This window comes from Microcaecilia unicolor, chromosome 14 (genome assembly GCF_901765095.1).
Source record: "Microcaecilia unicolor chromosome 14, aMicUni1.1, whole genome shotgun sequence".
Classification (NCBI taxonomy): Eukaryota; Metazoa; Chordata; class Amphibia; order Gymnophiona; family Siphonopidae; genus Microcaecilia; species Microcaecilia unicolor.
This window is the reverse complement of record NC_044044.1, coordinates 5,157,071-5,185,019: the sequence shown is the minus strand read 5'-3', so window position 1 is coordinate 5,185,019 and position 27,949 is coordinate 5,157,071. Positions and strand designations below refer to the sequence as shown.

Genomic DNA, 27,949 nt, shown 5'->3' with positions numbered 1-27,949 from the left:
AGGCATCATCTTATTTTCTTTTCTATTTTGTTTTATTTTTATTTATTACCTTAGGCATAATCAAAAATGTGCAAAGCTAATCATGTGTTATATGCAGAAATTGTTTATAAATTACCCCAATTAACAGTAAAACAATCAATAGATTCAAAAGTTTTAGAATACTCTGTAGGAAGAGGCTGATGCTAATGTGTGCAAAAAAATCATAGTGCAGCTTATAATTACCAGGAAAGAGACCCATTTCCGAAAAGGGCATAGAGAGGATCCTTGGCCTGGCCTTTCCTGTGGTCACATGTCTGAGAAGTCATGCAGGAATGTGCCTGATGTGTCACTGAATAGATCCATTTGTCATGCCTGTGCAAAGTGATATTCAGTGGTACCCAGACTGCCAGAGTAAGACCCTGGCACCTGGCTTTATCTCATCTGAAGATGTCAGATGCTTCTCTCATCCTCCTGCTCTTTACTGTCCAAACATAAAACATGAAGAGGGAGTCCTGGTGCACATCCAGTGTTGGGCTGTCATACAGTTAAATTCATAGAAATATCCACGGTTAAGGTATTGACAGCCTAGAGATGAGTCATTATTGAGAAATGGGAACCTGTGAGAGAAGAGAAACAGAAACTAATTTTTGAATGTAAACAGTATGGTAAAACGTACCCTTTGTGTATTCTGTGCCAAGCTGCCACTCCTGTTTATACTAGAATAAAATAAAGCCCCTGCACTCTGAGATTCTGAAATAATATCTACTATAATAAAAAGCAACCTCAACGTTCTGAGGACACTGACGTTACTGAAGTCAGTCAGTCTCCCAGAACGGTTCGTGGATTCATGATGGTGAAGCCACCCCACTGACCCGTGCCCCGCCCTCGCGTCAAACGTCATCCGAAACCCCGCGAGCACAAGCCCTGTCTGCTCACTACGGCGTCATCTTCGGCGTTCCTAGCCTGTGGAGTCAGGGCTTCTGTGCGTCTGACGTCCTGCACGTGCATGACGTCAGACGCACAGAACTCCGCCCTGCACAGCTACCAACGCCGAAGATGACGCCGTAGTCAGCACACAGGACCTGTGGTGGTGGGGTTCCGGGTCCTCCGCCGCCAAACCAACGCGAAGGTGGGTGCGATGGGCACGGTGGGTCGGATCGCTGCGGCTAATGAATCGCCGTGGGTGGGATGGCGCCAGGAGGGGGGGCATTGCACCTCACAGGCAACTGCTAAATGAGGAAAACCTTGCTAGCGCCCGTTTCATTTGTGTCAGAAACGGGCCTTTTTTACTAGTATATATATATATTTCGGTAACTTTGGAAGACAGCAGGCTAAATATCAATAGTTAAAATGTCATCCCCTTAACAGGCTACATTTCAGTGGATACATTCACAAGGCAAATACATTTTGTGGCTCTTTTACTGAAGTGTACTGAAATCTGGGCTTAATGTGCACTAAACCCGGATTTTAGTATGCACTAAGCCCAGAATTAATTCAGCACTTTTTTTTAAGGGCATTTTCTATTTTTTGATTTACAGCTCATGCACTAACATTCACATTAGCATGCATTACCTGGAAAAATTTGCCAAGGGAGCACTTAGTGCCTCCTATTTAGGAGGTACTAATTGCTTTCACATTATTTATTCATTAGCATTCTTTTTGAAGAAATTGACCCAAGGAGGTGTAGAGCAAGAATAAGTCAGTCATATGTAAGACATAGGCAATAGTCAATTATAGCAGTAAAAATATTCAATAACAGTAATGTCACACAATACAGATTAAAACATCTTAATAGATAACATAGGGTATAAACCGAGGTGGAACATATAAAGATCCACACCAGGGATAACATGGCTGAGCCGCCCGGGACTATAAGGTCTGGGAAGTTAGAGACAGCAGGGGAAGGGGAGGTGATTGTTGGGGACAGGTAAGATGGGAGCCAATCAGAGGGCTAGAATGGTGATGGACAATGGTGTGGGATATTCACATGGGCTCAGTTTAATTGTGTGAGACCAGGTGGGAGGAGCAGAAGTTTTTATTCCCTTCCAACCCTTCCCACTAGTTCTAGAGCGGGTGTTCGGGAGTTATGGCTTACAAGAATCCAAGGGCACGGTACCATATCGGGGATGAAGTGCTTCTGTGTACGAAAGAAGAGCGGGACTTGGGGGTGATTGTGTCTGATGACCTTAAGGTGGCCAATCAGATAGAAAAGGTGACAGTCAAAGTCAGAAGGATGCTTTGGTGCATAAGGAGAGGGATGACCAGCAGGAAAAAAGAGGTGACAGTGCCCCTGTATAAGTCTCTGATGAGGCCCCATTTAGAGTACTGCATGCAATTCTGGACACCGCACCTATGGAAAGATATAAACAGGATTGAGTCTGTCCAAAGGGCGGCTACAAAATTAGTAAGTGGTCTCCATCCTAAAACATATGGGGATAGGCTTATGAACCTCAACATGTATACGCTGGAAGAGAGGCGGGAGAGAGGGGATATGATAGAGACGTTTAAGTAGCTCAGTGACATTAATGTACAGGAGGTGAGCCTCTTTCAAATGAAGGAAAACCCTGGAAAGAGAGGGCATAGAAAGAAGTTGAGAGGAAATATGTTTAGGAGGAATCTAAGAAAATACTTCTTAATGGAAAGGGTGGTGGATGCATGGAATGGCCTCCCAGTGGAGGTAGTAGAGACAAAGACTGTGTCAGAATTTAAAGAAGCATGAGAAAGACATGTAGGATCCCTTAGGAAAAGGAAGAGTTAGTGGTAACTAAGGAAGGCAGACTGGATGGGCCATTTAATCCTTATCTGCCACCATGTTTCTATGTTTCTATCTACACCCGATTCAGATGTTTCTGCATTGACCAAGGCAGAAAAGAACCTTGATCTGGAGAGTGACATTTTGCTCAGCCCGATGAGTCCCCTGGTTCCTCCTATCTCATGGGGTATTGAGTAACTGGTGCAAGGAGCTGGCTCTTTCTCCTGTAGAGGGATTGATTCCAGAGTTGGGTTTTCAACCTATCTCTAAGGAAGGGCCTAATCCAGGGACACACGTGGTGTGTAGTCCAGCATCAAACTGAGAGATTCTGCCTGAGAGTGATCAGATGATATCTGCAGCCCTATCCTCCAATGAAGCTATTGTAATTCCATCACTGATAAGTCCCCATGAGGTAAATATGGATTTAATATGAAACATAAGGTTTATTTAACTTTTACCACTGCTTCATTGTCTAACTCTACATCTTAACATTTTTTGGATAAACGAGTGTCTGATGTTGAGAGTAGGGGGAATGAATGCAGCATAGATTACAATGAAGAGGACTAGCTATATCTAGTGAAATTACATATACAGAAAAAAATATATTTGCAAGAATAATTACTATAACAGTCAATACTGCGGGTCTACTCACACAGATAGTGAGTCTTGAACAAAGAATGGAGGGAGGGAGGAGACCTCAGACTGGTGAAATTCCAGCAAACTGCTGATAATGCTCTGATTAGAGGGTCACCGTAGATCACCGTAGATCAATCATTGATCTCGACCCAACCACCTCCCTCTACGTGGAACAATTTATTTTTTCAAGAGTTGCTCGCTAGGGGTTATCCACATAAAAGCCTCAAATCAGCCTATAAGAGAGCACGATATATCAACCGCAATCTTCTTTTTCTGCCTAAACGAACTATAGAAGAGACCGAGAAGATGGTATGTGTCATGCGACACACGGCAGGAGGAGAACAATTGGCCCATATTCTGCACCAGCATTGGAACGTTTTGCGGTCCCACCCAGTATTCCAGGACCGTGAATTACTGATAGCCTTTTCTAGAGGAAGGAACATTAAAGAGATCTTAAGTCCGTCCGAACTACCGGTAATACCTTTGGGTTCATTACCAACAACTGGAGTGGGCCACTACAAGTGTGGCCACTGTAAGACATATGATGTGCCTATGGAAGGTGACACGTTCATTAATCCAGTCGACCAAAGAGTGTATAAGTCATCTTGCTACACTGACTGCAGATCAACACACGTAATATATGTGTTACAATGCCCTTGTGCGAAGGTCTATGTGGGCAAGACCATCAGACCCCTTAACATTAGGATGAATGAACACAGGCATAGCATTGTACACTCAAGAGCAGGAGCACCTCTTGTTACCCATTGTCAACCTTTTTCACATACATTTGAGGATTTCTTTATCAGGGTAATAGATCGGGCGCTTCCTAAGAAAGAGGAGGCAACCCTGACAGATGCCTTTTACAACGGGAAAAGAGGTGGATATTCCACCTGCAGTCAGTTGAACCTTCAGGTCTTAACAATAAAATTGATTGTATTTTTTTGACCTATCATCAGATTAAAACATTTTTTTTGACCTACCGTTAGGTAATTTTTTTTACCTCTCGTTAGGTAGCTTTTTGATCCACTTTTTTGTTGGCTTGGCTCGGTGTCCAAGGAGCAGAAAGGACATTGCTCCTTTAGATGTGCATGATCACGCCACATTCGTATGTTTTGGGGCATATGAGTCTGCATATGCATATGATGTGGGACAAAAACACTCACTTTTTATGTTTTATTTTGGGCTTTGTTTATTCTTGCCTTTAGTTTTGTACTGTTGGTTTATATATTTATATATATTTTTTGTATACCTTAGTTTTTTATGGACAAGGTTTTTTTCGGGTTTTCTTGGGTCTTTTAGTTTTCAGCGGGCAACTCCTCCCACTTTGGGCGGGGTGTGCACACAGCTGATATCGCATTAGAGGTACAATTGGCTGTTACGTGTACAAAAATCAGCTGATTTTTTTGCGGCGCTTGCACTGCGGCTGTTTTAGCCGTAAGTCAGGCTGTTGAAATGTAAATTCGATTTTTCAGTTCCTTGAGCAGTCAGTAAGACTAAGGAGACTTAGAATGGGTTCTCACTTTTTGTATTGGTTTTCCAGAATTTGATGATGACCACTTGAGCAGCGTTTGTTGAACTGGGTGTTCGTGTTTCCCCTGAAGAAGCCCCTTTTGGCAAAACGGAACCGTTGGGCGGGGAACCCCGTTTCCGAGGCTGCTTCAAGCTAAGTGGTTTTTCTACATTATATGTTGGTCGAATTTTGGGACACATGGAAGGGCATAATCGAACGTTGTCGGCAATCTATTTTGGTGGCGGCGCAACAGCTGGCCGGAACCGTATTATCGAAAAAGATGGCTGGCCATCTTTTTTTTTTATAATACGGTTTAGCCCGGCCAAATGCCAGAGTTCACCGGGGTTGAGATCGCCGTTTTTGTTTTTTAGCGATAATGGAAAAAAATGCCGGCCATCTCAAACCCGGTGAAATCCAAGGCATTTGGTCATGGGAGGAGCCAGCATTTGTAGTGCACTGGTCCCCCTGACATGCCAGGATACCAACCGGGCACCCTAGGGGGCACTTCTAAAAATGTTTAAAATACACAACTCTACACCATTACCATAGCCCTTATGCATGAAGGGGGGCACCTACATGTGGGTACAGTGGGTTTTGGGGGGGGGGGGGTTTGGAGAGCTCAACACTTAGCACCACAAGTGTAACAGGTAGGGGGGGGATGGACCTGGGTCTGCCTGCCTGAAGTGCACTGCACCCATTACAAACTGCTCCAGGGACTTGCATACTGCTGTCAGGGACCTGGGTATGACATTTGAGGCTGGCATATAGGCTGGTAAAAAAAGGTTTTTATTTTTATTTTTTTTAGTGTGGGAGGGGGCTGGTGACCACTGGGGGACTACGGGGAGGTCATTCCCCATTCCCTCTGGTGGTCATCTGGTCAGTTGGGGCACCTTTTTGAGGCTTTGGTCGTGAAAATAAAAGGACCAAGTAAACCCGGCAAAATACTGCTTAATGCCGCTTTTATTTTTTTCCATTATCCGCGAAAGCCGGCCATCTGGTAGCCACGCCCATGCCCGCCCATTTCCCGCATTCGCTACACCACCGACACGTCCCCTTGAACTTTTGCTGGTGCGGCGACGGGAAAGCGGCGATGGTGTCAAAAAAGCCGCTTTCGATTATACCAATTTATGTCGGAAGATCGCCGGTGATCACTTTCGAAAATAAGCCTGATAGTAACATAGTAGATGACAGCAGAAAAAGACCTACACAGTCCATCCAGTCTGCCCAACAAGATAAACTCATATGTGCTACTTTTTGTGTATACCTTACCTTGATTTGTATCTGCCATTTTCAGGGCACAGACCATAGAAGTCTTGCCCAGCGTTAGCCCCACCTCCCAAACACCAGCCCTGCCTCTCAATCTCGGCTAAGCTTCTGAGGATCCATTCCTTCTGAACAGGATTCCTTTATGTTTATCCCACGCATGTTTGAATTCCATTACCGTTTTCATCTCCACCACCCGCGGGAGGGCATTCCAAGCATCCACCACTCTCTCCGTGAAAAAATACTTCCTATCATTTTTCTTGAGTCTGCCCCCCTTCAATCTCATTTCATGTCCTCTCGTTCTACCACCTTCCCATCTACGGAAAAGGTTCATTTGCGGATTAATACCTTTCAAATATTTGAACGTCTGTATCATATCACCCCTGTTTCTCCTTTCCTCCAGGGTATACATGTTCAGGTAATCAAGTCTCTCCTCATAAGTCTTGTAACGAAAATCCCATACCATTCTCATAGCTTTTCTTTGCACTGCTTCAATTCTTTTTACATCCTTAGCAAGATACGGCCTCCAAAACTGAACACAATACTCCAGGTGGGGCCTCACCAACGACTTATACAGGGGCATTAAAACCTCTTTTCTTCTGCTGGTCACACCTCTCTCTATACAGCCTAGCAACCTTCTTGCTATGGCCACCGCCTTGTCACACTGTTTTGTCACCTTCAGATCCTCAGATACTATCACCCCAAGATCCCTCTCCCCGTCCGTACCTATCAGACTCTCCCCGCCTAACACATATGCCTCCTGTGGATTTCTACTCCCTAAGTGCATCACTTTGCATTTCTTCACATTGAATTTTAATTGCCAAATCTTAGACCATTCTTCTAGCTTCCACAGATCTTTTTTCATGTTTTCCACTTCCTCCCTGGTGTCCACTCTGTTACAAATCTTAGTATCATCCGCAAAAAGGCAAACTTTACCTTCTAACCCTTTGGCAATGTCACTCACAAATATATTGAACAGAATCGGCCCCAGCACCGATCCCTGAGGCACTCCACTACTCACCTTTCCCTCCGAGCGAATTCCATTAACCACCACCCTCTGGCTTCTGTCCGTCAACCAGTTCCTAATCCAGTTAACCACTTCAGGTCCTATCTTCAGCCCGTCCAGTTTATTCAAGAGCCTCCTGTGGGGAACCGTATCAAAAGCTTTGCTGAAATCTAAGTAGATTATGTCTATTCTACGATCACCCAGTCAAAGAATTCAATGAGATTCGTTTGACACGATTTCCCTTTGGTAAAACCATGTTGTTTCGGATCTTGCAACTTATTGGCTTCCAGGAAATTCACTATCCTTTCCTTCAGCATCGCTTCCATTACTTTTCCAATAACCGAAGTGAGGCTTACTAGCCTGTAGTTTCCAGCTTCTTCCCTATCACCACTTTTGTGAAGAGGGACCACCTCCGCCGTTCTCCAATCCCATGGAACCTCTCCCGTCTCCAAGGATTTATTAAAGGGCTTTGTTGGAATAAATGGTCATATATCACAATTTGTTCCATATACACTATGTCCCATATATGTTACCATGCATGTATACACCATGAATGTTACCATGTATGTATGCTCCTTAATGCAATACCAATTGTAATTCTGTTACCCGGAAATGGCAACCACCATTACGGCAAATGTGAGCCACATTGAGCCTGCAAATAGGTGGGAAAATGTGGGATACAAATGCTACAAATAAATAAATAAAAATGACTAAAAGTAGTTGTGGTTCCCAGTGCTAAGAGCTAGTCTATAAACGGAGCCTAACTTTGAGTTCTGATTATAGAATAGAACTAAATGCTATTTTTTTGGGCTCTGATTTTTTAAGTTTCATTTATTGAATTTAGTCCCATATGCACTGTTCCCTCTAAGATGAGCAGGAGTTCTCTACCTACAGTTTTGCCAGTGGGTGGTGCTGTTTCACCATCATATTTTCAATAGTGAGGGGCAGGCAAGTTCTGTAGGACTCCAGGGAACCTGCATTTCCCTAGTGATTGAAAACACAATATTGAACCACCACCTCCTAGTGGTAGCAATGCAGTTGGAGGACACCTGCTCAGCTTAGTGGGAACAGTGCCCATATGCCTTATTTTGTTGCAAAAATGTAATCACAACTTTATCTTCTTTGCTAAACACCATTTTGCTAAAAAGGATGTTAATGGTCACTTCCTGAATTATGACATTTTGAAAACAAGGGTCATCCAGTTTTTACAGCATCTTGCAGTAATAGTAATAATTTTTTAAATAATAGTTTTATTTTATATATATAACATGACTATATTATATGATATTATATCACTGCAGGTTAGTTATTAACAAACTGCCAGGAAACAAGTGATGGGGAGGGAAAAATGTACTAATAAAACTATGGGAAAGTCTGAGTGCACTTGAAGTCTCTCCAGTATAGGAAGATACTCTGGACCCAGCACGTCTTATCTGCTTTCCTGTCTGTCATCTGATAACTCTCCTTCAAGTGGCTGCTGTCCATCTGTCTTTTTTACAGTCATAACACCTGCCTCTGACATATTGATCATTCTGTTTTAGCTCTTACCTCTCTTTTTTTTTCCTTTTCTGCATCTGTCAACTCATATTTTACTCTCTCTCTCTCACCCTTCTCTTCCTTTTTGCTTTATAGCTACCTATCACATTTCCATCTTTTTCTCTAATCCACTAACTCTCCCATTCCCCATCTCACTCCTTCCCCATCCCTCAATTCCCTTTCATCTTTAATCTACTCCCCATTACCATATTTAATAATCACTATCCTCTCATTCATTTCCTTGCCACCCTCTTCCTCCACTTCCTGATTACATGGTTCCACCATTCCTCCCTCCCTCCATCTTCCTCCATCCACCCTTCTAGCCCAGCATCTGTTCCCTCTTTCTCCCCTCCCGACTCTTGTTGCCTGACATCTTCCTATCCCTTCTTTCCTGCCCTTTCCCCCATGACCTAACATTTCTCCCCTTTTCTTCCCTCACTCCCATAGTCCAGCCTCTCTCCATCACTCCCTTCTGCTCTTGAATCCAACATATTCTTCTTTCTCCCCTTTCTGCATCCTGTGTATCTCTCCCTCTGTCTCTTCCACCCCCATGTCCAACATCTCTCCCTCTCTCCCACTGTCCATCATCTCTCGCTCCCTCTCTTGCACCATGGGTCCAACATCTCTCTTTCTCCTCCCCCATGTAGCATTCTCTCCCTCCTTTGCAATGTCCAATATTTCTGCCTCTCTTCCACTGTCCACCATGTCTGTCTCTCTCTCCCTCCCTTGTTCCCCATGTCCAGCATCTCTCTCTTGCCCCCCATACAGCATCTTTCCCTTCCTCCCCTCCACCATCATGTTCTAATATTTCACCAACTATCCCTCCCCAGCACTGCTATATCCAACATTTCTCCCTCGCTCATCCCTTTCCCCTCTCCATGCAGCATCTCTCCATTCCTTTGCAATGTCCAACATTGCTGCCTCTCTCCCACTGTCCACCATGTCTCTAGTTCCCTCCCTCAATTGTTCCCTGGTCCAAGAACTCTCTCTTCAACCCCCCCCCCCCCATGCAGCATCTCTCCCTTCCTCCCCTCCACCATCATGTCCAACATTTCAACATCTCTCCCTCCCCACCACCCCTATGTCCAACAATTCTCCTTCTCTTGCCCCACCCATCCCTTGCAGCATCTCTCTTTCAGAAAGCCCCACATCCCCACCACAACTCTCCAACAGGGCAGCGGCAGCGATTCCCAGATGCTGCCTGCCGCTAACCTGGAAGCATCCCCTGTGCTGCGTCCTGCCCTGGCAGAAACAGGAAGTTGTGACGTGAGAGTGGGACACAGCAGAGGGGAGGCTTCTGGGTTAGCAGCAGGCAGTGCCTAGGAATCGCTGCCACTACTACTACCAGAGAGAAAGGGAGGGAGGAAGATACAGAATCATTGGAGCCCAGCTTGCTCCCCCGACACCAATGTTGTTAAGGGTGCTCCGCTGCTCGGTGGGCCTGAGTCCAAACTGGGTGGGCCTAGGCCTGGTGGAATGGTCTGGTGTATATACCAATAATGGAGAAAGGTTTGGGCTGGTTAATCAGTAACCTGTGCCTAGAGCAGAGGGTAATACTTGCAATTTCTGTTTAAAACAATAACACACACACACACAAAATTTCTCACCTTGAGAACAATGATCCATCCAACCACCACCACCCATCTGGTCTTTTGATAATCCCAACCCAATATTTGTGGTCCTTGAAATGTTCAATCATGATCTGCAGTTGGGAATAAAAAGGAAGATTGTGACATTTAAAATATCAGGAAGAGAAAACCATGTTATTCTGTCAAAAGTAAAATGAAATAAATAGAACAAAATTTAGCCAATGCAAAATCAGCAAAGTCCTCATGTGTAAAAGATAATGCTATTGTAAGACTCATAAAACGTGAACTGTTTTAGGAGTAGCCTAATGGTTAGTGCATTGGGCTGAGAACCTTGGTAGCTGCGTTCAACTTCCATTGCAGCTACTTATGACTATGGGCAAGTTACTTAACCCTCCATTGCCCCAGAAACAAAAACAGATTGTGAGCCCAGTAGGGACTGATAAAGTACCTGCATAGAATACGTAAACCACTTTGGTTTTTCTAGAGAAAGGTAGTATCAATGGTATCTAATGAATTCTATTCAGCAAGTAGAAGCTGAGGCAATCACTAGAACCTAACCCTGATGCAGCATGCCATAACATGGGTCCCCTAATGGTTCATCATATTCTGAAAGAAAAACTAGGTAGCTATCTATCTATCTACATAAGTACATAAGTAATGCCACACTGGGAAAAGACCAAGGGTCCATCGAGCCCAGCATCCTGTCCACGACAGCGGTCAATCCAGGCCAAGGGCACCTGGCAAGCTTCCCAAATGTACAAACATTCTATACATGTTATTCCTGGAATTGTGGATTTTTTCCAAGTCCAGTCAGTAGCGGTTTATGCACTTGTCCTTTAGGAAACCGTCTAACCCTTTTTTAAACTCTGTCAAGCTAACCGCCTTCACCACGTTCTCCGGCAACAAATTCCAGAGTTTAATCACGCGTTGGGTGAAGAAAAATGTTCTCCGATTTTCTAGATAGATAGATAGATAGATAGATATAAATATATAAAACTACTTAGCTTTTCTTTCAGAATATGATGGCCCATGTTTTTGCATGCTGCATCAGAGTTAGGTTCTAGCAATTGCCCCAGCTTCTACTTGCTCAATAGAATTCAACAGATACCATAGATCACTTTAATTATGCATTGGGTGCTGGGTTTTGAGCTTAGTGGGGATAGGCAGCCTGAAAAAAAATTGTGTCATTTCCAGGAATGTTCATTTTTTCTTACAGGAGCTATATTAGTGCATATACTTTGCAAAGCGGGTGCATTCTTTGAAAAAAAAAAAAAGGTATTCATGCTTTAGGAAGAGTGTGACCTCTTTTGTAAATAGACTGTACTCTTTGGAAAAAAATGCACATTATTAAGAGTAAATGAAAAAAAAAACCCACAAAATGTTGTGGATTTATTGTTCATTTTAATTTGTTAATGACTTGCAATGACACGTATATGTCAACATTTTCCATGTTGATGCAAATCACAGCCCATCCCTATAGCTTAGATCTTGAAATGTTCCATACGTTTCAAAAAGAATCATATCTGCCTCTCATGATGGAGTGGTGGTGGTGGTGATGTGTGTGTGTGTGTGTGTGTGTGTGGGGGGGGGGGGGGTGTAGCTTACCACCCAAGTACAACATAGTTTGTAAGATAGAGATCGAGGGTGGACTTAACTGAGGCTTCTTTGTGATTCAGCATACCTGATTAGATCTTTCCTGAAATGTAAAGTTACCAGTGTAATTGTCTTGTTTGCATACTTTGGCGATAAACATGTTATTTAGAATAACATAATCACCAACCACAATATCCCTTTGAATCACTCCTCATTTCACATCTTCCACACCAGCAGTCATACCCATTACCCTGGTTCCTCTCATTTCTCACCCTATATCTTGTATCCTGGACAGTGGTGAAGCTAGGTGGGGTGCAGGGGAGCGGTCGCTCCCCCAAACAGATGTTTAGAAAAAATGGCACCTATGCGCCTTGTGCCAATAAATATTTTTTTCTGCTCCCTCCCAAGTCTTTAATCTTTTCCTGTCTCCTCTGCTCGTCTCTCCCGTCCGCGTGGTCACTTTTACTTCCCTGAAGCGTTCTCCCTCCGGCACCGGCAATTCACAGTCAGCCTTCTGCCAGCGTTGGGGGCCTCTCCTCAGGCGCGTCCCACCTCTGTGGAAAACAGGAAGTTGCATTAGAGTAGGTGGGATGCGCCTGAGGAGAGGCCCCGATGCTGGCAGAAGGCTGATTGTGAATCACCAGTGCAGGAGGGAGAAAGCTTCAGGGAAGTAAAAAGTGACCGTGCGGACGGGAGAGACGGGCAGAAGAGAGGGTGAAGGATGCAAAACTCGGGGGTGGGGGCTGGAGAAGGGAGAAAGCGCTGCCCATGGAGGTTTAATTGACCAGAGTGGAAGTGAGCCAATCTAGTCCACTTTAACAAGAAAACCAATTTGGGTAATCTGTTTCCAACCCCCCCCCCCCCCCTCCGGTGCAGCTGTCATTGCCATTCAGTTCAAAGCAAGCAAACTTATGATCTGCTGCATACACGTTGTCTTTCATTATTGTTGGTCCATCTGTGACAATGCTAAAGCTGTTTCAGTTGGGTAGGCAGTGCCTTAAAAGCTGGAGGAGTAAAGAAATAACAGTTGAATATCATTAAAACAGAGTCAAAAATTATTGTAGCTGGTAGAATATGGTAATACTAGGGCCCAGTTAAGGAACAAGTTATTCTGAGTTAGGCTTCACTGGACCAAACTTGCTTTCCTTGTGCCATCACTATCCAGCAAGATAGGCAGTGTCTTGAAAGGTGGAGGATAAAGGATTTTTTTTTTTAAACATTTATATCACACATGTCATTATCCCAAGCAAAGTCGGATTCAGTGCGGCTTACATTTGAAAATACAGTGAGACAGAATAATAGAATTTAGTTATATCATGGGAATAAATAGATGGATATGTCTGAAACATTTAACAAAATTGAGATTAGCATATATACCCAACTGGGCATTTAAAAGTTTGTCCTCTATTGATAACCACATGTTCAGAAATCATAACCATAAGTATAGACAGTTATTCAAAGATTATCACATGCACACACCAGAACAGGCATCCATCACATTGCAAAAGTAAACAACAACTTCTACAGAGTACATCCAAAATTTAATTTTTATTTCCTTATTTCCATCTTCCAAAATTCCAGACAGCAGATGCACAGATCAGCAGGACCCAAAGCAGTCCAAAACAAGTAATGTCAGAAACAACACAGTTTATACCTAGTTGTTCAACCACCCTTAGGATTCACCTTTGGGTTTAAAAAGCAAGCCATTTGTATGTAAGGTCTAGATAAACAAAACAATCAAAGTTTAAAGCAAATGCCCATATGTAATACGTGGTAGTAATAATGAAACAATGATGGAATATTCACATAGCAGTCAGACTGAGCCAACAGATTTATTTTCCACTGAACATAATTAACTTTGTATGAACTTGGTGGCTAATAGTGTGCTGAACTGGACAATGTTGGCACATTTAAACTGACTCTGGACTTCTGCATGAAGATAGCTCTGCCTTCATTATTCAATATCTGTTTTTTAAATAATAGTAATAAAAATATCAAGTGCATTTTTCTAATATACCTCTGCAATCCACAAAAGGAGCAAGTTCCCACATGCCATCTTTTTCCTTTGATGTACGCACAGGAAAAAAAAAAAGATTTAAAATGCTACCAGGTTTCAACCTTGATTAATGTGGGGTATAAATGTAATAAATAAATAAATAGATAGAAAAACTGAATTTTGAGCACCTGATTCTCATAACATGACATCTGTTTTAGTGGCCTTTTCCAGGAGAAAAAAATAATCTCTGCACGAATATAACACATGCTAGATTGTCCCTATAACCAGCCCCTCCAAATGACACACTGATTACGATTTATAACAAATTAGTACTCTTCCTAAGAAAAGTTATTCTGCTTTTATACTTCTTCTGTGTACATCTGTATACTGCACAAATCAACATGTTTGAAAATATAGGGACACAGAGGGGCACCACTGGAAGGGGGAATGGGGATATGGGGACAATGGTGAAAAGGGGGTGGGATGAGGACAAAGAGGTAATGCTGGAAAAGAGGGAAGATGGGGACACAGGACGTTAGAAAAAGGGAGAGGTGGGGACACCAGGACGACAGATGCTAGAAAGGGGGAGATGAGGAGACAGAGCAGATGCTGAACTTGGGGGTAGGATAGGGACAAGGGACACAGAAGGCAGATGCTGGACAGGACAAATAGTGCAGAGGAAAAAAAGATGGTGCACTTGGAGACAGAAGAAATGTCATATGGACAAGAGACTCTGTAAAGGCAGAAGAAACAGAGAAAATCAGAAAAGAGAGAGTGGGGCCAAAGCAAATGAGAAAATAAATTGTTCAAACAACAGTAGAGGGGTCCAAGTGCATTTTCTTAAGTCATTTTGGTTGTACTGCAGCACAGAATTTAATGGTTAGAATCAGGGACTGCAAATCCCACACGAATTAGGGATGTGAGTTCACAGCCCTAACCATAGTCAGGTTTTCAGGGTTTCCACAATAAATATGCATGACTGATTTGCATATACTGCCTCCATTACATGCAAATCTTTTTCATGCAGATTCATTGTGGATAGTCTGAAAACCTGAATGGCAAGGGGGTACTACAGGACCACCTAGGGAAACACTTCTCTAGGTCCCAATTTAATATTTATAGCACTGTCTTTTCATTAGGGCTGTTTTGGTGTGGTAAGTCCACCTTTGGTGGCCCTTGTCACACAAAATAAAAATGCTCAAGACTAGTGTTCTTCATATCCTGTAGAGTCACCACACAAACAAAAGCCCATCTGATTTAAACAAGGTGTCTAGCAGTGGAAGGACTGGGTGTGCTATTCCTGAGGTGATGGTCACGATTTGAATAATTTTATTTGAAGTTAAGAAGACAGATTGCCTGCTCTGGCCAGTCCAGGGACCTCTTCTGCGTCCTGCCTCCTGATATAACTTACTGTTTCCTTGTTGGCAGGATGCAACAGAGACAGCCTGTATTAATTATTGCCCACCACAGCCCCTGAGCAACAACAGTGTCTAGCTTACACCAACCGACGCCTATTTTATAAAAGTCTGCTCCCTCTGAGATCAAAATCTGGCTACGCCTCTGATCCTGGAGCCATAATACTGCTTGCTTTTTTTTTTTTGAGCTTGCAAGTCACCCCTTAACAAAAGCAGAAACTAAATAATAGAGCATGACACATTCCTTACCATCTCCTGCTTACTCTTTAGGATGGCCAATGTCCCATTGTATCTGGAACAGTACTCCTGACTGGAATTCCAATATCCTTGTATGTCAGAGAAGTAATAACATTTTTCTGCATACCACACCCATCCCTCTGGACAAGGATCACACTTTTCTATTGGAAAACAAAGAAAGTCGGTTTTAAACTTTAAGCTATTCAGGGCTCTTGATATTTGCTAAATTTCACAAGAATATAAAAGTCGGGTGAGTTTGATAAACAATTAAAAAATATAAAATAAGGCGCCCTAGAGAGAAGTACGCTTAACCATTTTCCTTGTTTTGCCTCTACAATGCCTAAGAAGCGTCACAAGAGAGCTTACCCTGCGGCTTCCATGGCTTCATCTTCCTTACCCAGACTTGTTCAAACTACTCTTGAGAGCTTTGCAGCAGTAACAACTACTGGGGATCTGCAGCCAGGTTGGGGGAGCATCTGCTTCCCCACTCCTGGATAGCAGCATATTGCTGTCCCCCAATGATAGACAGCCACCGATGTATCCAGCTGGTCTGAGGGAGAGGGCCATCGAGGAATCCTCAATGAACGCAGAAGTAATCTCTTCATCGATTAGCCAACCAGCAGCTGAGGCTCCTATGGATGCCACCTCACAGGAGCGTGTTGGTTTGAGGAAATCAGGAAGCTTATCCATCGACCTTGAATTACAACTACAAGCTGTTTCAAACACAGAGGAGGTTGAATCTTCTCCCCATTCACCTGGAGATAAAATTAGTCCAGGAGTGTCGTTCTCACTGGTAAGACCTGTTGTGTTTATGCTAGAGGAGATTTGGAATACTATTGAGGCATTAGTTAAAACACTACAAGCTCAACAGTCTTCTGACCATGCTAAAATAATAACTTTGGAATAGAGGGTGGATTCACAGGAAACAGAACTATCAATGCTACAGAATACTATTCAAACTATGGTTACTGAAACAAAATCTACTTCTGCTCTCACAGCCTTCTTGGTTAAAGGCATGATGTCAGTGGATTTACAACTAGAAAATTTAGAGAATACAGTTTCAAGGAGAAACTTATGTTTGATCAATTGTCCTAAGATTTTTGGGATTTCTGCTGAAGAAATGCTTAAGAGATATATGTTAGAAATATTGGAAGTGTCATTACAATCATTACCTCCAATTTCTTTTATTTGCCTTCTTTAAAGAAAAGGGAGGCTGGAGAAGGTGTTTTTTTTTTCTCCAATATCACAGGATAGTTTGGATTTAACAGCTTTTCTTGAATCCTCTAAAGAAGGGGTAGCAATACCCTCTACACTGTTGGTCACATTGACTTTGGACTATGACAGGCATTGATTGTTAGTTATACTTTAAATATCGTTTGTCTGTTTTTTGCACTTTGAAAGCCCAAATCTTCCCTGATGTTGCTAAAATTATGTAAAAGCAAAGACAACAGTTTCTTTTGATGCACCCCATGGTTTTGGCCCTGAGGGGGTTGTTTTCCTCAAGTTTCCTTGTAAATGTGTAGTGAAATATCACTCTCATTATATATATTGTTTGATTCCTCACAATTAACATTATTCCTGAGTGATAAGATTGTGGCCATCAGCCAAAGTGTTTCTACTGGGATAGAGAAACCTTAACTGTTATTGTTGAGCTACTCTCGTAAAATGAAAGTATTCTCTTCTCCCTAGGGAATATTCTTTTTAATTAGTGTATTTAAATTTCTTCTTATCAATTTTCTCTTGTCTCCTTTTAGTAGTGGACTGGATCGGTTATTTTTCCTTAATATATTGTTTCATTGAACATTGTATTATTATTGATGATCAATTTCCTGTTACAAGTATATTTTGCATGGATTAAGTTTGAAATCTCAATAAAAATAAAATAAAATATAAAATAAAAAAGATTTGGGGGCTCATTTTCACAGCACATAGGCCCCGATATTTAGACTGTGGGAGATAGCCTGGCTGTCACCTGCGGTCGGTGCTAAACCCGGATATTCAATGCCTGTCCGTTTCCTGTGACCGGTTTAACTTTGGCTGGTCCGATTTTAACTGGCCACTCTGATATTATTTATTTATTTACTACATTTGTACCCCGCGCTTTCCCTCATACAGCAGGCTCAGTGCGGCTTACATAGTAAAAAAAAAGCATTACAGAGAGCATGTAAGAAGATTATTATAAACTGTGAAAAACACAAGAATATGGATTTGAATAGGGAAGGTAGACAAGGATAGGATAGGGTGGTTAAAAGGGAAGACAATTGGGAGGGATATGGTAAAAAGGATGGAGAAGAAAAGATTGGAGATTGAGTATAAGGGGATTTGAAAATAAGGTCAGAGGTATAATTGGGGTCAGAGTCAATGTCATCGTCAGAGCAGGAGTAATGTAGATGGGCTGGTAGAATTAAGTTGGTCCGTTAGGGTAAGCTTGCTTGAAAAAGTGGGACTTTAGCATTTTTCTGAATGGTAAATAGTTATTAATTGCTCGGATAGGTCTTGGTAGAGCATTCCAAAGTTTATTTTATTTATTTATTGCATTTGTATCCCACTTTTCCCCACCTATTTGTAGGCTCGAAGTGGCTTGCAGAGTGTGGTTATGACATGATCATTTCGTAATAACAGGTACAATTCTTATAGTTTGAATGTTGGTAAGAGAAGATAAGCATAGTCATTTCATGATAACAAGTATAATTATTATTGTTTAAAGAATGGGTAAGGGAGGATAGACGGGAAGTGTTAGGTAAGTTAAAGGTGAACTGTAGCTGGATATATTACAAGGATGTGTGCCATTCTCTTCTTTTGGGTCTCTGTTCAGAGCTTGCTTCTCACTAGCTTGTGTTTTAAATTGGGCGGCTGTCGGAAGGCCAGCACTGGTAGGGGTAGGAATATCTCTTTCAGTAATTCATCCTCCTGGAGTAGTGGCTGCAGATCTCTGATGATTTTCCTCAGTTTTTCCAGCTCTGGGTTGTATGTCACTACAAGGAGGATTCTGTCCGTGGCTTTCTTTTCCTTGTACTATAGCAGATTTTCCCTGGTTGTCTTGAGGGAGGAGGCAATATTCTTCGAGATACAGAAACTGTAATTCTAACCCTCCTGTTTACAATGCCGTAATAGCGGCTGCTGGTGCGATAATGCTAACACAGCCCATTCAAAGTGAACGGGCTGTGTCAGCACTGCGGTGTAGCAGCTGCTAGCATGGCTTTGTAAATAGGAGAATAAGGGTTTTCAAAATAGGCTTCCACATGACTATGGGTTCGATATTGAGACCATGGGAGGCACCCACATAAGTGTTGTTATCAGCACTGGGCTATTTCCAGTGACTGACATTGAATATCTGGGGTTTTTTGCGGGGGTGGGCAGGCTCAAACTTAACCAACTAAGTTAATATTTAGGTGGTCTGATTTGGTTGCTAAACTTAGCCGACCAGCGCTTGAATATTTGCGGATAGCTGGCTATAGCATGACATATAGCCAGTTATCTGCTATGCATTAATATTCAGCAGAGATAACCGGCTATCTCACGCTGACTATTAGTGTTTAGTCGGCTAAGTGCTATGCAGCCAGCCAGGAGCCGTTCATCGCTGTTTAAATAGCACTAAATATCGGCAGGTATGTCAGCTCTTGGTCGCTTAAAAGACAATTCTACGTGGAGTGGCATAATCGAACAGGGCCGGCCATCTATATGGGCGGCCATCTCTAAGGCCGGCCCTGTAAAGTGGCATACCCGACCGTATTATCAAAACAAGATGGCGGGCCATTTTTTGTTTTGATAATATGGTCAGGGCTGGCTAAATCTCAACATTTTGGCCGGCATTAGAGATTGCCGCCATTGGTTTCCGCCAATAATGGAAACTAATGGCGGCCATCTCAAACCCGGCCATATCCAAGCCCTTTGGTCGTGGGAGGAGCCAGCATTTATAGTGCAGTGGTCCCCCTCACATGCCAGGACACCAACTGGGCACCCTAGGGGGCAATGCAGTGGACTTCACAAATTGCTCCCAGGTGCCTAGCTCCCTTACCTTAGGTGCTGAGCCCCCCAAAACCCACTACCCACAACTGTACAACACTACCATAGCCCTTATGGGTGAAGGGGGGCACCTACATGTGGGTACAGTGGGTTTCGGGTGGGTTTTGGAGGGCTCCCATTTACCACCACAAGTGTAACAGGTAGGGGGGATGGGCCTGGGTCCGCCTGTCTGAAGTGCACTGCAGTACCCACTAAAAACTGCTCCAGGGACCTGCATAGTGCTGTGATGGAGCTGGAGTGGAGGAGTGGCCTAGTGGTTAGGGTGGTGGACTTTGGTCCTGGGGAACTGAGGAACTGAGTTCGATTCCCACTTCAGGCACAGGCAGCTCCTTGTGACTCTGGGCAAGTCACTTAACCCTCCATTGCCCCATGTAAGCCACATTGAGCCTGCCATGAGTGGGAAAGCGCGGGGTACAAATGTAACAAAAAAAAAAAAATTTCAGGCTGGCATAGAGGCTGGCACAAAAATGTTAAAAAATTTTGGGGGAGATGGGAGGGGGTTGGTGACCACTGGGGGAGTAAGGGGAGGTGATCCCTGATTCCCTCCAGTAGTCAGTTGGGGCACTTTTTTGAGGCTTGGTCCTAAAAATAAATGGACCAAGTAAAGCCGGCCAAATGCTCGTCACAGCCGGCCTTCTTTTTTCCATTATCGGCCGAAGCCGGCCATCTCTTAACCACGCCCCCGTCCTGCCTTCGGTAGCCTGCTGACATGCCCCCTTTAACTTTGGCCAGCCCTGCGACGGAAAGCAGTTGAAGCCGGCCAAAATCGGCTTTCGATTATACCGATTTGGCCGGCTTTAGGAGATGGCCGGCCATCTCCCGATTTGTGTCGGAAGATGGCCGGCCTTCTCCTTCGAAAATAAGCAGGATAGTGTGTGTCAACGCTTAGTCATGAGATACACGCAGTTATGAATAAGGGTTTTATATATATGCGACCAATAGCTGACATATATATGGCCCTTACGCTATATTTTATTTAGTGCACACTTGCAGGGCGGGTGTTCACTTGGGCACAACCTGAGCAAGTCTTGCAACTACGCATACATATTCTAGATTACTATGAGATGTGCACATTGCCTTTCTTGTTTTAACATTAGATTTTTATGCTAGTTACCCGTTCTGCTTACCAGTGATGTCTATACACTGCTGGGAACCTGCAGTGAAATAGAAAAAGGAAAGAAATAACAAGAGTTGAAAATATGAACCAGGTTTCATCTGGGGGAAAACTGCTATCCCCAGCTCATTAGTGTTTTACAGTTTCATGCACTTAAGCAGGATTATCATAGTTAATTGGAATTAAAAGCATACCGTTCAATATTCAGTAAGCGTTATCTGGGTAGGAGCAGCTACTACCTGGATAACTCCCAATCACCTGATCTAATCCAGATTTTCAGTGCCACTTACCCACTTACGCACTACCTCTGCAGCACTATCCAGGCAGAGTCTGAGCACAGTCAAGAGTTATCTGAGCACTGCCGATATTCAACAGTGGTACCCAGTTAGCTTAGATCAACTTTTTTTTACTGGTCCTTGTCAGTAGCATTCATTTGGGTACAAACACAGGTTACCCAGAAAAGTGCCACTGAATATCAAGCCAGTTATTTACACTGTGAGCAATTTTCAAATTCACCAAATCACGGAGCTGCTTTTGGTGTGTATACTTTAGCTAGGGAGTTTCTCTTGGACATTCTGGACATTGATATTAGGAATGAAGAATTGTCCATCATATGGAGTATGGTTTGCTGCATTTTTATGGTGAACCTTTTGCATTTGATCAATCCAGGGTTAATTTAAGTGTTTTAAGTGTGCTCATTTCTGCAGGTGGCCGAGAAGGGCAAAGGGAGCAAATAGATACTGGAATAACGAATAAGGTGATCAAACTGTGAAAAATTGCAAGAGGACCTTAAGAGATCGGGAGACCATGTATCCAAATGGCAGACATTTGCTAGGGAATTCTACAAATGGTGCTTAAAGTTAGGCACTAATTAGATGCCCATCTTTCGGCACAGAAACACATTGTAACAAATGCAATGCCCCGAAACGGGACTGAAACGACAGATTGCTGCAGAAATACACTTGTGCTCCTAGTTATAGGGGCCGATGTTCAGATGGAAGGAGGAAACCCAGCTAACTCCCACATTTGGCAGTCAGCCTGGATATTCAATGCCAGTCCATTTCCAGCTTCCACCAGTGAATATCCAGTTTATTTTTAAGCCAGTTTAAAGTTGACTGGTTAAGTCGATATCCAAAGATAGACGAGTAACTTTAAACCGGTTACAGATATACCAGCTATTTAAGTGGCCCGATGTGGGCACTTACAATAGCCGGATATAAATTGAATATTTCAGGATAGCCGGTTAAATCATGTGATATAGCCAGTTATCTACTAGGTGCAAACTGGGAATATTAAGCAGGGGATAACCAGCTGACCCCTACTGAATAACACTGGATAGTCGGTTAAGTGCCATTTAACCGGCCAGGTGTTGTTCCTGGATGGTTAAATGGTTTTGAACATTGGGAAGTAAGATTTTTGTGGGTAACTGCAAAAGGACCATGGCCATTGGAGAGATACAGGAGGGTCAGGGGCTTTCCAGAAAATTGCACCCAGGTTTCTATAATACTATGCATGCAACTTGAACCATAGGATTTACACCGGGTTTCAGATGGTGTAAGTCCTCATTTGTAAAGTTGACGCCCAATGCTATTCCACAAAGAGCACTGATTCCAGAACGCTCTTTATGGAAACGCGTGGGCACTGATTTTTTTTCACGGCCTCCAAATTTGGGCTTTGTTTACTGAATTCAGCCCTTAATGTTAGCTACATGCTGCAAGGTTCCACTTTAGGAATCACTGCCCAGAAAAAAGATCTAGGTGTCATCATTGATGATTTATTTATTTAGGCTCAATATACTACCTCTGCTAACAAGCAGTTCAAAGCAGTGTAAACTGAAGTATGAAAACAATAACAAAAAAAAAACCAAAACAGAATAAAGAAAGGAACTACAATAATGGATACGAAATAGTAGATGAAACTATGCGTACAGGCTACAAGGTAGCAAGACATTATCACAACAACAAAGGGAAGGAGAAAGAAGGGGAGTAGAGAGAGGGCAGAGGGTTAAGGGGAGGACAGGGGCCACTCAACAGCGAGAGACAGAACTGTACTTGATTTAATGAAGTTGGGAATGCTTGTTGTAAAAGCCAGTTTATCATCATAGAATTGACGTTTTTGAAAGAGTTCAGAATGAATAGTGAGAGGCAAGGAATTCCATAGGACTGGAGAGGCGAAAAAAAAAAAAAGGTTGATATCTAGTAGATTCAAGAGACCAGGTAGGATAAGTCTGTGATCATTCATGGAACAGAGGACATGGCAGGGTGAATAGGGAACTGTGAGGTAGAGTGGGAAATCTGTACTGTGTGCCTTAAAAGTGAGCGTGAGCAATTTAAAGCGAATGCATTGTTCAATCAGAAGCTAGTGATTAGATCTGAATAATGGGGAGATGTGATCAAAATGGCGAGCTTGGCAGAGGAGTCTCAAGGCAGTGTTTTGGATGGACTGTTACTTTTTTTAAAAGAGAGCGACTGCAACCAAGACAGTTGATATTACAATAGTCTAGTCATGTAGCAAGTAGGAAAACATGATACTTTGAAATCCTCTGCTCTGTGTACAGCACCAGCTAAGAAAGCAAATAGAATGTTAGAAATTATTAGGATAGGAATGGAAAACAGAACTGAGAATATTATGCCTTTGTATCGCTTCATGGTGTGACTGCCAGTGGTGTAGCCACAGGTGAGCCTGGGTGGGCCAGGGCCCACCCACTTAGGGCTCAGGCCCACCCAACAGTAGCACAAGTTTAGTGGTAGCTGGTGGGGATCCCAAGCTCCGCCAGCTGAAGACATCCCCTTGATAGTAATTAAAATGCTGCTCTCCACAATACTGGCACCTGTGCATGCTCAATTTTCAGCGCATGCCTACTGCAGGCTGCCAAGGTGGAAAGAAGCGTTTTCCCCGCAAGCTCAGATATTTTTCTGCTGGGGGTTGGGAAGAACACTTGGTGCCCACCCATTTCTTGCCTAGGCCCACCCAAAATCTGTTGTCTGGCTACGCCCCTGGTGACCGCACCTCAAATACTTTGTGGAATTCTGGTCACCACATCTCAAAAAAAAGATATAGTGGAATTAGAAAAGGTACAGAGAAGGGTAACATAGTAGATGACGGCAGAAAAAGACCTGCACGGTCCATCCAGTCTGCCCAACAAGACAACTCATGTGTGCTACTTTTGTGTATACCCTACTTTGATTTGTACCTGTGCTCTTCAGGGCACAGACCGTATAAGTCTGCCCAGCACTAGCCCCGCCTCCCAACCACCAGCCCCGCCTCCCAACCACCGGCTCTGGCACAGACCGTATAAGTCTGCCCAGCGCTATCCCTGCCTCCCAACCTCCAGTCCCGCCTCCCACCACTGGCTCTGGCACAGACCGTATAAGTCTGCCCCGCACTATCCCCGCCTCTCAACCTCCAGCCCCGCCTCCCACTACCGGCTCTGCTATCCAATCTCGGTTAAGCTCCTGAGGATCCTTTCCTTCTGAACAGGATTCCTTTATGTTTATCCCACGCATGTTTGAATTCCGTTACCGTTTTCCTCTCCACCACCTCCCGCGGGAGGGCATTCCAAGCATCCACCACTCTCTCCGTGAAGAAATACTTCCTGACATTTTTCTTGACTCTGCCCCCCTTCAATCTCATTTCATGTGCTCTCGTTCTACCGCCTTCGTATCTCCGGAAAAGGTTCGTTTGCGGATTAATACCTTTCAAATATTTGAACGTCTGTATCATATCACCCCTGTTTCTCCTTTCCTCCAGGGTGATGGAAATGATAATGGGCATGGAACAACTTTCCTATAAGGAAAGGCTAAAGCAGCTAGAGCTCTTCAGCTTGGAGAAGTAATGTCTGAGAGAAGATATGATAGAGGTCTATAAAATTCTGAGTGTACTGGAATGGGTAGATGTGAATTGCTTGTTTACTCTTTCAAAACTATGACTATGGGGCATGCAATGAAGCTACTAAGTAGTAAATTTAAAGCAAAATGGAGAAAATATTTCTTCACTCAATAACATGTGCAATTAAACTCTGGAATTTGCTGCCAGAGAATATGGTAAAAGCAGTTAGCTTAGCAGGGTTTTAAAAATGTTTTGGATAATTTCCTAAAAGAAAAGTCCACAAGTTATTATTAAGATGGACTTGTAAAAATTCACTGCTTATTTCTAGGATAATAAGAATAAAATCTGTTTTATTCTTTTGGGATCTTGCCAGGTACTTGAGACCTGGATTGGCCATTGTTGGAAACAGGATACTGGGCTTGATGGATGTTGGTGGAGTGGAGGAGTAGCCTAGTGGTTAGTGCAGTAGACTTTGATCCTGGGGAACTGAGTTCAATTCCCATTGCAGCTCCTTCTGACTCTGGGTAAGTCACTTAACCCTCCATTGCCCCTGGTACAAATAAGTACCTGAATATATTATGTAAACCACTTTGAATGTAGTTGCAAAAACCACAGAAAGGCAGTTTATCAAGTCCCCTTACCCTATATACTATCAGGCATATTTTCAAAAGAGAAAGGTGCCCATCTTTTGAAACAAATCGGTAAATGGGTGTCCTTCTCTCAGAGTCTGCAAAATCAAAAGCCGATTTTGGGCGTCCCCAACTACCTCCCGTCGCAGGGACGACCAAAGTTCCCGGATGCATAGCGAAGGCGGGACTGGGGTGTGCCTAACAAATTGGTGTCCTCGAGTGATAATGAAAAAAAGAAGGGCGTCCCTGACGAGTACTTGGGTGACTTTACTTGGTCCATTTTTTCTTACGTCCAAGCCTCAAAAAGGTGCCCAAACTGACCAGATGACCACCGGAGGGAATCGGGGATGACCTCCCCTGACTCCCTCAGTAGTCACTAACCCCCTCCCACCCTGAAAAAAACAACTTTAAAAACGTTTTTTCCAGCCTGAAATGTCATACTCAGGTTCATCGCAGTGTGTCAGCGGAGGCATAGCAAAGGCATGGATGTCTTTCTTTCAAACATTTTGGATGTCCTGAACTGCCCCCCCCCCCCCACAGGGACGGCCAAATTTCAAGGAGGAGTGGCCTAGTGGTCAGAGCACTGGTCTTGCAATTCAGATGTGGCCAGTTCAAATCCCACCACTGCTACTTGTGATCCAAAATCCAAATAAATAAAGGGGGTGTCAGAGGCATAGCAAAGGCATGGATGTCCTTCTTACAGAATCATCCAGGCATGGACATCCTTCTCACAGAAATATCCACATTTTGGACATCCTCAACTAGGGACAGAGGCATAGCGAAGGACGTCCTTCACCCAAACCTGATGAGCACTTGGACATTTTCACCTGGACTTCTATTTTTCTGAGGTTGTAGATGGCAATTTATTTAAGGTTGTAGACGGCTATTATACACGCAGCTTGTCTGCATGTATGAAGCCATCTTTGGCATGTGCAGAGCAACCACTCATAATGCTTGGCTGCTCTGCACTGGCTTCCCCTCCTTAGGAAGGAAATCATGTGCAAATGAGCTAACAGTGAGCAGCTCATTTGCATGCGATTTCCTTCATGCATGCCTGTTCCTTTCCAAATCACTAAGGGATCGGTAAGGGAAGGGCTTTTGCCGTTCAGTTAGTGCATCAGTTAGTCCACTCCAGGGCCCCCTAGGGTGCCCGGTTGGTGTCCTGACATGTCAGGGGGACCAGTGCACTACGAATGCTGGCTCCTCCCATAACCAAATGAGTTGGATTTGGTCATTTTTGAGATGGGCGTCCTCGGTTTCCATTATAGCCGAAAACCGGGGATGACCATCTCTAAGGACGACCTAAATGTTATCGAAACAAATGATGGGCACCCATCTTGTTTCAATAATACGGGTGTCCCCACCCCTTCGCGAGGACGCCCTCAGGAAAACTTGAGCGCCCCGTTCGATTATGCCCCTCCACATAAACCGATTTGAATGTAGTTACAAAAAGGCAGTATATCAAGTCCCATTCCCTGTCACAATGCTGATGTACTTAATTACTTTTGAAAAAATGTCTGATAGATGCTATTATTCCCCCCCCCCCCCCAGTCTAAAATCATCGCCCAAAGTGCTTGCTCAGAACAAAGTTAAAAATGCACAGGTTCAGGAGGGCACTTCTCCCATAGGGCAATCAACGCTCATTCACCCTCCAGGAATTTATCACCTGCTAAAGAACTGTAGACATTTGACTTTACATTCAAACAAATTAATATTAACAAAGGAGAAAAATTATCTCACCTAAACTGGCTGCCACAACTGCTGTAAAGGTCCAGAAGAGCAGCAGGCTAAGAGCCACTACCCACTGGGGCAATTCCACCCTTCCTGTGAAAATTGCAATGAAAAAACAGAGAATATGTTAAGTGAACTCACTGATAATATGTAGGTATATCAGGCTTTGGTACCAGTTAATAATATCACTGAAAGCTAGAACAATATGCACAGTCCTTCACACTTCAACAATTTATAGAAATCTGTCAACCATGTGGGTAAGTGGCAAGCCTAAGAATTCTTCTCTAATTACGCCATTAATAGTGTGTAATTGTTAGTGGGGTGTTCACAGGGTAGAAGTGTGGACAGGGTTGATGTTTACATGGGCAACTTACAGAATACTGTAAGTTAGAAGTGTAAATGCCGTATTTAGGCACTAACATTCACGCACGCCACAGAGCTGAAGTATGCTTGCACCCATATTTGGCACATTGATACCAGGGTATGAAGTGTAGGCTTAGCCTAATGGTTAATGCAGCAGCCTGAGAACCAGGGGAACTGGGTTTGATTGCCACTGCATTTCCCTGTGACTCTGGGCAAGTTACTTAACCCTCCATTATCCCAGGTACAAAATGTAAACCACTTGATTGTAAGCTCAGAAAGGCAGAATATCAAGTCCCATCCTCTTTTCCTTATACTAAACAGAACACAAATTACCCTTCCCTGGACAAAATGAAGATACTTTTTTTTATATTGGGGGTCATAAGCACTCACAGAGCTGGCACCTAGGATTCCAACCTGTCAAGTGTCATAGTTGTATAGAGGATTCCTAGGGGATAAACAGCTCTTACCTTCTTCACATAAGACATACTTCTGTCTGGTCCCAGTTCTGGTCCTGCTTCCTTCCTCCCTGGCTCCTCCTGAAGTATCTGACAAATGTAGGGACAGCTGCTGGAGTGTGTCCCTTTTCCTCACTTCTGTATATGGTGCACTTCTCCTCATCCTCTGCCCCTGTTTTTATTTACAGCCTTTCCTGTATTGTATCAAATCCCTGTTTCAGTTCTGACTCCAGATCCTGGTTCTTGTGTGCAGTAAAAACTTTATTCCAGGCTAAGCTCACCGCCTTTAGT

The 27,949-nt window shown here is 43.5% G+C and overlaps 1 protein-coding gene across 1 annotated transcript; it reads right to left on the bottom strand.

Annotated features, from left to right (window-relative positions):
* Nucleotides 1–42: 42 nt before the first annotated feature.
* On the bottom strand, nucleotides 43–27,949 carry LOC115457522 (C-type lectin domain family 2 member B-like). The gene is made up of 6 exons (XM_030186984.1): nucleotides 27,671–27,949; nucleotides 26,850–26,933; nucleotides 20,666–20,692; nucleotides 15,525–15,673; nucleotides 10,290–10,384; nucleotides 43–596 (listed from the first exon to the last, which is right to left on the bottom strand). Exons 1-6 carry the CDS (start codon nucleotides 27,819–27,821, stop codon nucleotides 458–460), a joined length of 645 nt encoding a protein of 214 aa, XP_030042844.1. The 5' UTR covers nucleotides 27,822–27,949; the 3' UTR covers nucleotides 43–457.

Excerpts from the sequence above, each read along its gene's own strand:
- LOC115457522 (XM_030186984.1), bottom strand. The coding sequence starts at position 27,821 with ATGAGGAGAAGTGCACCATATACAGAAGTGAGGAAAAGGGACACACTC. Across the intron at positions 20,693-26,849 it reads AGTTGTGGCAGCCAGTTTAG|GTTCCCAGCAGTGTATAGAC; the intron begins GTGAGATAATTT and ends ATTTCACTGCAG. Across the intron at positions 10,385-15,524 it reads TAAAGAGTAAGCAGGAGATG|ATCATGATTGAACATTTCAA; the intron begins GTAAGGAATGTG and ends TCCCAACTGCAG.